The 13,300-nt window shown below is 40.6% G+C and overlaps 1 protein-coding gene across 2 annotated transcripts in view; it reads left to right on the forward strand.

The window, feature by feature from the left end:
• Positions 1–13,300, forward strand: part of FER (FER tyrosine kinase) — a 152,007-nt gene that overhangs the window by 66,656 nt on the left and 72,051 nt on the right. For both annotated transcript variants that reach the window (XM_053407624.1, XM_053407625.1), the window contains exons 12-13: positions 1,110–1,313; positions 6,076–6,198. In XM_053407624.1, the coding sequence (XP_053263599.1) occupies positions 1,110–1,313; positions 6,076–6,198 (327 nt within the window). The remainder of the gene's footprint in view (positions 1–1,109; positions 1,314–6,075; positions 6,199–13,300) is intronic.

Here is a 13,300-nt window from a genome sequence, read left to right on the forward strand (position 1 = left end):
ACTGTCATTGCCAGAAAGATTTTGTTTGATATAATCAAATAAGAATCGTCTTCTCACGAGGTGAGCTTGACACAAAGATGCAATGCTAATGCTGCTTTCATTTGATGAAGTGGTCTATAGTTCAGTCCATGAAGGCATATGTAATAATAAATATGTTTATAGTTAGAGTGCCAAAAGACTATTTGTTGTTTTTTGTTTAAATAGACTTAAAAATTATCAGAGGGGTAGCTATGTGTTTTATGCTGTAGTTGATTCTTTTCAAAGTGATTCTCAGGATGATTTGCAACATAATTAAAATAATTAAAATAACAATACATACGAGCAAACTGGGGGGAAAACACAGAAGCACAATAAAAATTTGAAGCTGTCAATGCCTGGGTAAGTGGAAATGTTTTAATCCGTTACTAAAACCCTTAAGGCAGATACCAGCTAAATGGATATAGGGAAGAATTTCTGCTGATGAGGTGCCCTTACCCTCAGATGGACTCTCTCAGAGATGATGTCTTAAGATTTTAATAACTGGGCAAGTTTTTATGGGAATAGATAGATAACCTGTTTAAGGCATTAGGAAATATGATGGGTTTGTGGTAATTGCTTTTGAATTTTTTAGAATGTCAATGGCTTATTTGCTTGGAGCTTTTGGATGTGGAGAGCTAAGTGTTTTGCTGTGGCTAGGAAACAGGAAACACAAATTATTAGACAATTGACCCTATTCTGAAAGAAAGAAAGAAATCAAATGCATCAGAAAGGGAGGAAATGTTTCACTGTAAGAACGTTTCAACAGCCCTCAGTAAAACACTGTTGTTTTTTTAATTTTTAAATAGCATTTATATGATTTGCACCACTTGATGTTTCTTTCATTTCTTTTTCTCAACTTTTCTCTGATGCATGGCTCTGCTTGTTACCATGAAAGTAAGTACTTGGCAACAACAACAACTTGCTTGGTTCTATAGCTGGTTAGCTATGCCCACTTTAGTTCACTCACTAATAAATGTACAGCTTTCAGAGCAGTTCTGAATTATTTATTATCTACTGCAATTTAAATGAAAGCATAATGTACACAACCTATATTCACTAACCTTCATTCTTTTTTCATATTTTCCCACAAGTTCTTTGATGTAATATCAACCAGCGAGAAACCTCTGGCAGACCAAGATTGGTATCATGGTGCAATCCCAAGAATAGAAGCTCAAGAGTTATTAAAGCAGCAAGGAGACTTCTTGGTGCGAGAGAGTCATGGCAAGCCTGGTGAATACGTCCTTTCTGTGTTTTCAGATGCGCAACGGAGACACTTCATCATACAATATGCTGATGTAGGTTTGTGGTGATTTTTCTTTTCTTTTCAGTGGCACAGCCTGTGTTTTTAATGGTTCTTTGGTGTGAAATTTATTTATTTATATTTTAGAAGATTGATAATGCTTCTTAATAACATAAAATATTCATCAAAAATAGCAATAAAATCAACATACTTTAAAAACAAGCAGATATAATAAAAAATAAACAACATATAGAAAAAATAAACTTTTAAAAACAAATGTGTGATAAAATTATGTCTCTGAGTAGACTTATCTAAGCAAAAGAAGTTTTTGGTAGGTATCAAAAACAGTGCATTTTGTTTTAGATTCTTTAAAAAGTCCTGTATAGAGCACTGTTACTTTCAAGGCTCCTGGAGAGATGTTTATTTGGTGCCCTTTGAGGATAAGAAAGCAGTGTGGGCTGAAATCTGCTTTTTAAAAAAACCACCACCCAAACCATTAGAGCTGGCTTGTTGGATCAGACCTAAGACCTCTGCCTAGTCCAACGTTCAGTTTCCAAATGTAGTCAGCCTTTTTGAAACCTTGTGAGTAGGTAACATCCTTGTGTTTTTGGCCCCACCCCCACCCCCACCCCCAGCATCTTACATTCGGAAGTACACTGTCTCTGAACAAAATAAGTGGGTAATTACTAGATCTGACAATCTTCATTCAGATAAGAGGGAACTTGAGGCTACGAAGGGGCGTGGGCATGGTTTGCTGCAATTTGCACATTATTGTCACTTTCAGGGAAGCACCGAAAGAAGTTCAGAACTGTCTCATAGAGCTGAGGGGATCCTCATATGTCATTTAGTGAAACTTCCTGCTAGCTCTCTATTACAGGATGTCCGTGAAGGACAGTACACCATTGTTCTACCACTGAATACCTCACACTCTTCCTAATGTTTAGCCCAAAGTCTTTTTGTGGTTTAGTTCCTGCCCTCTGGAGCAATAGAAAACAATTTTTCTCCATCTTTGTGACAATGATATATTATACATGTTCTCTTTCATTCCCACTCCTCCTTAAAGGAAGGGGAAATGATATAATTAGGTTTGTTTTCTTATCTTGAGGAAAACAAGAGAACACCAAGGATTGATGCGGTGTTTTCTGCACATTCTACGTTATCAAGCAGGTGATCCAAGTATTTTTAAAGGCAAGGGTAAGCCATGGTTTGGCTGCCCTTAGAGTATGAGTGTTGCAGTGATTGTTCCATATCCTTTGGCTCCCCCCTTTTCCATTTATGTGTAGGCTTACAGGACTTCAGATAAAGATCATAGTTGCCCTTACGTGGACCCATATTTTCATCACACTTCCTTAAAGTATTGCTGGAATGTTTTCAGCCCTATAAAGTAATTATATGACTCAACTCCTCAGGAGCTGCTAGAAGCCAAGAGAGTGTGTTAAGTTGCCGCAGATAACTGTGCTGCATACTGTCGTGCTGATTACAGAGATTATTTTTAGAGCTAACGTGGGCTGTAATTGTAAACAGGTGTGTTAGAGTTGGAGAAAGACTTGCAAATGCCCTTTTGGGTTGTATTAACAACAAAACAAAACCTTTTTCTGCAAGATGTGGAAATGAATAGTGCCGCTCTAAGGGTCCATAGTTAGGCTTCAAAAGTGTTGCGTGGAATTTTTTTTATTTTTTTTTTGGCTCAGTAGGTATTTTAAAACTGTTCAAGTCAAACTGGAGGAGCTGATAACGGCTTGAAAATCTGTATCATATTAAAAAGCATGAGGGGGCTAAGTATGTTTTCATTTTGAGAATATCAGTCGGGATATGGCAACTGTTCTCCGTAGTCTAAGGACACACACTCAAAATCACATAGTATGCTCCCCTCAGAAGATGGAAAATGAAAGGATGCAACTTTCTGCTATTATCATGCTGGGTTATGGGCAAAGTTGGAATTTTAATCGCCACCACTAATTGTGAGCACAGAACCATGGGGTGGTATTGACTCCAAAAAAAGGGGACCAAGCCAAAGATGGTGGAAGGTCTATGACTGGATATCTCACTATTTAAGAAAAAGTGAAATCGGTTTTTCAGAGCAGCATGTGGTTCTTGCACGGATGGGAGGGATTAAACCACTCCCAACCTCCTGTGCTGTTTTCCTGTTAAAAATCACTTTCCCAAGTTCTTGTTTGCTTTTGAGGGAAGGGACATGGAATAACAACAACAACAACAACAACAACAGCAACAACAACAACAACAATTTATTTATTTATACCCCGCCCATCTGGCTGGGCTTCCCCAGCTGCTCTGGGCAGCTTCCAGAAAAATATTAAAATACTGTAATACATCAAACATTAAAAGCTTCCCTAAACAGGGCTGCCTTCAGATGTCTTTTAAAAGTCTGGTAGTTGTTGTTCTCTTTGACATCTGATGGGAGGGCATTCCACAGAGAGGGTGCCACTACCAAGAAGGCCCTCTGCCTGGTTCCCTGTAACTTGGCTTCTCGCAGTGAGGGAACCACCAGAAGGCCCTCGGTGCTGGACCTCAGTGTCCGGGTAGAACGATGGGGGTGGAGACGCTCCTTCATGGAAATGCTGTGTGGGTATTTAGCCCCATTCAGAGCACAATTTTCATTGGGGAAAATGGAATAGGGGAAGGGCCCAACTAATTTTGTGCAACCTGCTGCCCCCAAGATGATTTAGACTAACTCCCATCACCCTGACTGTTATCCATGCTGGATTAAACCTTTCCCTCCTGCAGCACCACAGTCCCAATCTGAATCAAATGCTATTTAACTTTCATAAAAATGTGGAAGACCACATCACAAGTCTCTTGCTGTTGCCACTCATGGTACCTTTGTATAAAGCAATATGCAAAACCTGTCCCTGTTTGAATGAATGGTTGAAAATGGTATGGAGTATTCTATTTATTTAAAACATTTTGATACAGCTCTTCATTAAAATCCCAGGGGGATTACAACACATACATTATCAATACATTAAAAAGCAGCCCATTAAAATCCAATAAAAACAGTTGAAATAGCAACAACCATAGTAGCCACACAATATTCTATGACATTGGTATCAATAACCAGCTTGGGTGACCAATTCTGGAGCTGGAAACTCAGCAGAATTGGTCCTTTCCTTATTTCTAGTGGTGAGATGATGCTACAACAGAAAATGCCCTCCCCAGTTTTTGGTAGATAGACTTCCGCAGGCTGCAGCACAACCGGGGGCGGGGGGATAATATTCTGATATCTCAAGAATTTGGTCTTTTCCATAGTAGGATTATAACTGTGTAGTTCTGGGGATATGTCACTAAAAGAAAGAGTTAATTTATCACTAACAGAAAGGGCTAATTTTCATCTTCCTGTGCCTCGAAAAACTCATGGAAAGTACTGTGATAGTAGAGTGTGTCACCATGATGGTTTTTTGTGCAATCAGTTTGTATTAGGGATGTCTGTTTGCAGAGCAAAGGAGTGAAGCTGCTTTTACCAGTGTTCAGCATTAGTCTCAAAGACTTGCATTAACGAAAGAATTTGGCTGAGCCAGTTCAAAACTGTTAGTAGACCATACTGTTTCAACAACAGTTAAAAGCAATACTTCTTGGTGGGAAACACTACTGAAAGCATATTATGTATAATGATGTACTTTCCTTGTTTGAGGCCTTTTATACAGTTTTCTTTCATAATTTATATTGTATGCAGAGACTTCTGAAAACAACTGTGAGAGACAGCCTCCAAATTTTGATTTTCATTTTTGGTGACAAGAGAAGCCTTCCTGTGTGTTTTGATCTTCTAGTTCCCTGTGAAATCGCCAGTGTGTTTCCAGGGATAGCAAACTATTCTAGTCCTTTTACCCAGCTGCTCGGGTTGATGAAAAAGATTAAAGCCAAAAATGTCCTCTTTGATTATATACGCAGTTCACTAAACTCCACATGTAGACATTATCCATTGACATCCTGTTGGATAGCACAATACTAGAAGAGATGCATTTTATTTGGAAACGAGAAAGTTGGTTTTAAAGAACTAATAATTTGGGACCATTATTTCTTGCTCCGTTTGGTAGTTTTTGACTTTTGAACATCATTTAACAATGACATTGCTTTCCATTCATAAGGGATTATATTTCAAGTTATTCAAATACGAAGGATCTAAATAAGTTACCGATATATAGTTTCTCCTAATCTTTGTTACAGAAAATATTTTTACATGGGCCCAGTTTTAAACATTTCTTGGTTTGCTGAACCATAGTTTAGTAAGTTAGAAATCAGCTTTCTGATATGAATATGGCGCTTTAAGATTGGCATTAAACCATAGTTCCTCGTTTTCGAGAATGTACAGGGAAGGGGTGAGCGCAGAAGTATATTGTCTTCATGCTCACTCTCAGCTGCTAAACTATGGTTTAGCAAGCTAGGATATGGGTATTCAAACTGGGCAAATGTAAATATTGGCTCGCCTTTTAAACTGTAATTGATTTACAATGTGGCCTCAGTTATCAGCCATTTTCAGTTCTGTAGGTATTTGTCTTAAAATGGAGCAGAAGTATGTAAATATAACTAAGTTTATTTAGTGAAAATAACTCTCCTTTATTCATATTCTTATTTTGACACCAGTAGAACTGGAATTTAGTTTAACCCCTGTTACACTGTGCTTTTGTAATTCAGAACTTACACATGTTCAGCTTCGTGGGTCTGAACCCTTTACTCTGTTTCTGAGCACCTTGAAATACCATCCACCTAACAACAATGGAAAAGGCAGACGTTTCCTTATCCCTTGTAAAAGTTAGTTCTGTTAAAATTTTGTATTTCCTCTTCATTTCTTTTTGTTATAGAATCAGTATCGATTTGAAGGGACGGGGTTTTCAACTATTCCTCAGCTTATAGAACATCATTACACAACGAAACAGGTGATTACAAAGAAATCAGGTGTCGTTCTGCTGAATCCTGTTGTTAAGGTATGTGTATAAAATTATTTTAATAATAAATGATATGATTCAATTTTGTATGGTGTTTTTTGCACTTTCCTCCAAGTTTCCTGCAATTCTCAATATGACATCTCAGTGTTTTATGGTAGGTGAATTTCACTCCTAATTGGTTTAATAGATAACTAATTCATTACTTTCTGTAATACTGCAGTATCTTAAAACTTGTGTTCATCTGAATAAATCACATTGCAGTTCCAATTTGAATTAGCATTTCAGTGTCAGCATTCTGAAAACATGAGTAGATGGTGAAGTTTGCTCCATCAAATGTGACTACATATTTTTAGGCAAAATCCTTTAAAAAAATCCACACTTTTAAAATGTAGTACACAAACAAAACAATTATGGCCTCATAAGTAGGAGTGGACCATGGTCGGAAAAGTCCACAGAAGTGTGATCTAATCCACATGCCTACTTTCCAATCTGAGTTTCTTATTTTTTTATTCATTTTGCAAAATTTAAATTCCACTTGATTGTAAGAAAACTTCTAAGCTGCTTACAAAAATAAAAAACAAAACATTAAAATGATTGGTAAAATAGTTATTCAAAATATTCCAAAGGATTATTAAAACCAATGGTCACTAAAATGAAATAAAGCACAGCAAACTTCTACATATCAGGATGAGCTTGCATAAAGAAATATGTTTTAAACAGCCACTGAAAAGAGTACAGTTGAGGCACCTGCCTGATGTCAGTAGCCGTGTTCGAAACTCCAATTGTTTTAGGCACATTTTGCAACAGGGAGTTTCATTAGCATGAACAGTTTCTGAGCTCTGGGCACAGTACTGCACCTAAGATTTCAGATTAAAACTGCAAAGTGGAAGGAAAGGAGGACCTTTTTCTGCCTCCCCACTTCCAGCTACTCTGAAGACTGGAGGAGAGATCCTCTGAGGAACATTAAGGAGGGTGAAGAAGGGAATGAGTAGACCATGCGAAAAATGAACATACAGTGGTGCCCCGCAAGACGAATGCCTCGCAAGACGGAAAACTCGCTAGACGAAAGAGTTTTCCGTTTTGGAGGTGCTTCGCAAAACGAATTTCCTATGGGCTTGCTTCGCAAGACGAAAATGTCTTGCGAGTTCCTGCGGGTTTTTTCCCCTCCCCCCCTTTTTCTAAGCCGCTTATCCGCTAAGCCGATAAGCTGCTAAAAGCCGCTAATAGCGCTAATCCGCTAATCCGTCAATGGGCTTGCTTCGCAAGACGAAAAAACCGCTAGACGAAGAGACTCGCAGAACGGATTCTTTTCGTCTTGCGAGGCACCACTGTAACATTTTAGCTGCAGTTCATTCATTTTCAGCTTTGTATTCTTGTTAGAAGAAAACGCTCCTAGACATTCTGTTGTTGCACCCATAACCATTTAACGTGCCATTTAGCTCCTAGCTTTCATATCTTAGTTTCTGACACTGGTCAGTAGGTAGGGAGTTTCAATGTGTCAGTGTTGCCACACTAAAATAGCAGTTTCTTACAGGTGCAGAGCAAATTTTATAAGTCACCTGTATCAGTATCAGTTGCACAGATTGAAGCAGTCAAGTGGGGTAAGGGGATCCCGCAAGTAAACTGGTCCCAAGCTGATAAGGATTTTATATACTAATAGTAACACCTTGAGTTTGGCCTGCTGGCAAATGGGCAACCGGTGCCGCTTTAAGCAGAGGTGTTACATGCAGACAGAGCCTCACTCCTGTCGGCAAATGTGCTGCAGCATTCTGCGCTAACCACCGATTTCGGATCAAGCTCAAGAGAAGCTGCACACAGAGTGCACCACAACAATCCAGCTTTAAGTCGTCAGTACCTAAACTGCTGTGGTCAGGCCTTCCTGGTACAAGAACCGTTGTAGCTGTCACATCAGTTGTAGCTTGATACGTTGGATACAGACTGTGTAGGTTCCCACCCTTTGCCATACCTAATGTATATACCGTATTTTTCGCTCTATAGGACGCACTTTTTCCCCTCCAAAAATGAAGGGGAAATGTGTGTGCGTCCTATGGAGCGAATGCAGGCTCCCTGGCTTCAGCGATAGCAAGGCAAAGCCTCCGAAGCCTGCGCTCCGGAGGCTTTGCGTTGCTTCCGCTGAAGCCAGGAGAGTCTGCTCTTTGAGGCTGGCGGTGGGGAAAGCAGCGCTTCCCCCATCGCCAGCCCCAGAGGATGGGGGGCAGCAGGAAGGCGCGCAACGCCTTCCCGCTACTCTCCAACCCGGCTTCGAGGCTGGCGGTGGGGAAAGCAGCGCTTCCCCCATCGCCAGCCCCAGAGATTGGGGGGCAGCGGGAAGGCAGCGATGCCTTCCCGCTACTCTCCAACCCGGGTTGGAGGCTGGCGGTGGGGAAAGCAGCGCTTCCCCCATCGCCAGCCCCAGAGATTGGGGGGCAGCGGGAAGGCAGCGATGCCTTCCCGCTACTCTCCAACCCGGGTTGGAGGCTGGCGGTGGGGAAAGCAGCGCTTCCCCCATCGCCAGCCCCAGAGATTGGGGGGCAGCGGGAAGGCAGCGATGCCTTCCCGCTACTCTCCAACCCGGGTTGGAGGCTGGCGGTGGGGAAAGCAGCGCTTCCCCCATCGCCAGCCCCAGAGATTGGGGGGCAGCGGGAAGGCAGCGATGCCTTCCCGCTACTCTCCAACCCGGGTTTGAGGCTGGCGGTGGGGAAAGCAGCGCTTCCCCCATCGCCAGCCCCAGAGATTGGGGGGCAGCGGGAAGGCGTGCGACGCCTTCCCGCTACTCTCCAACCCTCCTGTGGGCTTTTGGGGGAGATGGGGGAATTCCCCCACCTCCCGCAAAAGCAGGCAAAAGCCAGGCGCTCTTTAAAGGGGCTCCGTGGCTTCTGCTGGCTTTTCTAGGAGGTGGGGGAATTCCCCCACCTCCTAGAAAAGCCCGCAGGAGCCGCGCACCCTTTAAAGAGCGAGCGGCTCTTGGGGGCTTTTCCCCAAGGAGGGAGAAGGGACTGACTGGCCAAGTCAGTCCCTTCTCCCTCCTGCGGGCTTTTGCGGGAGATGGGGGAATTCCCCCACCTCCCGCAAAAGCAGGCAAAAGCCGTGCGCTCTTTAAAGGGGCTGCACGGCTTTGCTGGCTTTTCTAGGAATTCCCCCACCTCCTAGAAAAGCCCGCAGGAGCCGCACAGCCTTTAAAGAGCGAGCGGTTCTTGGGGGCTTTTCCCCAAGGAGGGAGAAGGGACTGACGGGCCGTTTCAGTCCCTTCTCCCTCCTGGTCAAAAAGCCCGCAGGAGTCACGCGGGGCTCCTGTGGGCTTTTGCGGGAGGTGGGGGAATTCTGCCACCTCCCGCAAAAGCAGGGAGAAGGTCTTGGAGTAGCGCACAGGCTGCGTGCAGCCTGTCCACTGCTCCCAGAGCTGGGGGGGGGGGAATCATATTTTTTCCTTGATTTCCCCCCCTGAAAACTACGTGCGTCCTATGGTCCGGTGCGTCCAATCGTGCGAAAAATACGGTAGGTGCCTAATTTTATTTCATTTCATTTTAGAAAAGCCTCTCTCCAACAGTCATATATTCCTTCTGTTCACATCATTATAACTATTTTAATTGACTTTAGTAGAGAAGGCTTTAAAAGGACAGACAGACCTTTGGACTCTTCAACAATTTATGAGCAAGTGGCTTGAATCTTGGGAAATACTAGGGTTATTTCATGAAGAATTCTTTTATGAAACCCACATTTTTAATCTGATATACAAGCTCAGCACAGTTTGCTGGCAGCACTGCAGTGCATGTTTATTTTACTTCTCTCTCTATATATACCCAAATGTACATTTCAAAACAGCAGTGATGCTTGGGTATTATAACCAATTCTAAAAACAAAAACACCTCCAAAACAATTTAAAAATTAAAAGACACGAATACAGCACCCTAAAAACCAGCATAAAGTTGTAAGAACATAAGAGCTGGTTGGATCAGGCCAGTGGCCCATATAGTCTTGCATCCTATTGTCACAGCGGTCAACCAGATGTATTACCCAGCAAATAAATAAAAGTATTTACTTTTGTTTATTTGTTCGAAAAATAAAATGTGGTATAATATGAAGATGTACAAAGCCAGTCTAATTTTCAATCCTTATACAAAAGCTACCACATAAATATTCATAGAGATATTGTCAATGTTCTTGATGATGATGCAGATAATTAAACCCCCAAAATAGAAAATGTGAAAAATAACCATATATTATCAATATACCAGTAAGACAGCGTAAGGAAAATAATACATATAATGAAACTTAGTGTCCTTAGAGGGATTATTTTATTTATTTCGTATATAGCAGGAAATTATATAAGCAAAAATTTACATCCTCTAAAATTATATAAGTGAAAATAGAGTGTAAGGTTGGCGATTATATTGAAGAATATAAATATTTTTAAAAGGGTTCCACTATTCCACAATGCTCACTCTTATCCTGCATAAAAAGTAAGCCAAATTTCAAAAGCTGCCTCCCAGATTTTGCAACACCATTGCAATAAAATAATGTTTAGTTTGGTAGGCTAGAAGACTGCTGATAAAAAAGTGAGATGGTGGAAAATCATAAAGAGGGGCAACGGGTGTATCTCTAGGAGAAGATATTACAAAGCTTGCACATGAAACTTCATGGGATTCCACTCCAGATGCTGCACAGAGAAACTTTTAACTCATGTCTGCATTCATATGCACCTTCGTTGCTGGCTCTCTCTCACCTAATTTTCCAGTACAGTATATCAAATTTAGCTTGTCTGCTTCCATACCACACGTATCACATTATTCCTGAAAGCTGAATGGAGTAAAGGCACTGTTTATGCTGATTCCTACAGACTGAAGCTTGCACTCTCCGGTGGTCCTCTGCAGAACAGCTGATAAAGTGAAATGAACCTGCGTGCATATCTGGGGGGAAGCAGGGAAGCAACTCTAATAAGTTTTCTTCAGATTTTTTCCATTGCTCTCTCTGGTTAGATGTCCATACTAACTGAAGCTGAATCTGTACAAGATAGAGGTGTCAGGAGAAAGTCTGTCCAGGAAAAAGGGATATGGCTTGGCTTGAATGGGGTTGCATTCTCCTTGAAGGCTTTGGTTTGCGGTCTCGGTGCAGTCCAGGATTTGACCTTAACCTTGTGTTGGTGCTGCGCTGGAGTACCTTTGTACAACTTAAGGCTATTCTACCAACTGTCCTCGGTCCTAGAGATGTTGGATTGACTGTGGTGACGCATGCATTAGTTAACATTCCATTTGGACTTTTGAGACACACTTTTTGTAGGGTTGCTTCAGCTGGTTTAGGATGTTGCAAGGGGCCAGTGACCGCCATGTTTTAACAGCTTCACTGGCTGCTGATCGCCTTCTGAGCACAAATTGAAGCGCTGATTATTATTTACAAAGCCCTCTGGACTTGGGATCAGGTTTCCTGAAAAACTGCATTCTTCCCATATGAGCCAGCCTCTCCATTCTTGACAGTTCCCCTCATTTTCCTTTTCAGTATTTTTATTACCATCAAAGTACTGACCCAAAGCATCAGTTTACAGGTTGGCTGTATACGTATGTGTCACTAGCACCCTGCAAAGAGATTTGTCCAAACTGTTGCTTTCCATATAAAAGGAAGTATTTTGGTGTATTATAATTATAATTTTGGGAATTATAGGGACAGGACTACCCAAACTGTATAGAAATTTATTCATGTATGCGACTACAGTGGCAAGAATGTTACTTGCCCAAAAATGGAAAGAAGAAGTCCCAGCAAAAGAAGAATGGATACAAAAACTTAAGGAATATGCAGAAATGGTGAAACTTACCAGAAAAATAAGAAATCAAGATAACAAACTTTTATAAAAGAATGGAAATTGTTTATTGAACATTTACAAACAAACTATAATCAGATAAGAATATTGGCAGGATTATTGTAATAACCTGCAGTTTTATAAGAGTATATATTTAAAGTAGATGAATAAATGAACAAATTAATTTAATTTGGATATGCAGAAAATATTAAAAATAAATTTAAGGAACCATAGAAAGAGGGGGAATGAAGTAAAGTTTTGAAATTATTGAAGTGTATAAAACTGAAAATCATTTGATAGATAGGTGTGTGTGTGTCAAAATAACTCTGTACAGTATGTCACTTGTTTGCTTTCTGTTCTCAAGTATTCAATACCTCTTTCTTTCTCTCTTATGCACCCTGCCTTTTTGAAATCACTGTTCCTTGAGTAAAGTGAAATCCCCATAGACACAGCTGGAGAAAGATCACAGATTGTTTAGCTAAAGGCAGTGCATCCTTGCAACCATTTGAGAAGTATAAGTTCATGTATTTAATCATTACAAAGGTTACTCAGCCAGAATGCCTTGTTTGGTTTTGAGAAAACAGTAACCTGTGAGTCAGATAAAGATATAGTAATAATAGCCATAGGACCAATATGATCAGTATATACTGATAATTAAGGAAAAATATACTTTACAGCACACCCCAAAGTGCTAATAAATTGCTAATAAAATGTGATTGAGATGGTTGAATGTGGAAGTTTCAAGAGAATTTGTTCTTCTGTAACATCTTCCAGTTATAATATTTATTTGTTTTAATTGTATCCTGCCTTACATTCCCAACAGGAATAATCAAGCTACTATATTGTGGCCATGCTGTTATGGGACATTAAAGAATTTCCAGACGTATTTGCTTTGGGGAGAAGGTTGCTGCATATGACATATAGAACAGGAAAGATTATTTCTGTGTTAACATACTGTTTGAAATTCATGTGAATTTGCCAGCGACCTTCATTTTTATCTATAGAGCTATAAAGCAGTAACTGGCATTTAAACCTCAGTGGAGGTTTTAAACAGAGGGTGGATTGCCATATTTTAGGGATTCTTTAGTTGTGGTTTCTGCATTGCAGGGGGGTTGGACTAGATGACCCTTGGGTACATTACAATTCTACAGTTCTATGATTCTTCTTTTTATGCATATAATAAACCATTTGGTAAGTGAAAGTCAAACAGGAGCATCAGAAATAATGCTATTTAGCAAGCAAACAAAAAACCTATCGCTTAATTAGTTTGACCTTCTCTTACTTTTTACCCTTTGCAGCTAACTTTTATAATTATGCCTCAAATAACAGTCTTACAATATGCTCTGCCTA

Source organism: Podarcis raffonei, chromosome 11 (assembly GCF_027172205.1).
Source record: "Podarcis raffonei isolate rPodRaf1 chromosome 11, rPodRaf1.pri, whole genome shotgun sequence".
In the NCBI taxonomy this organism is placed as follows: Eukaryota; Metazoa; Chordata; class Lepidosauria; order Squamata; family Lacertidae; genus Podarcis; species Podarcis raffonei.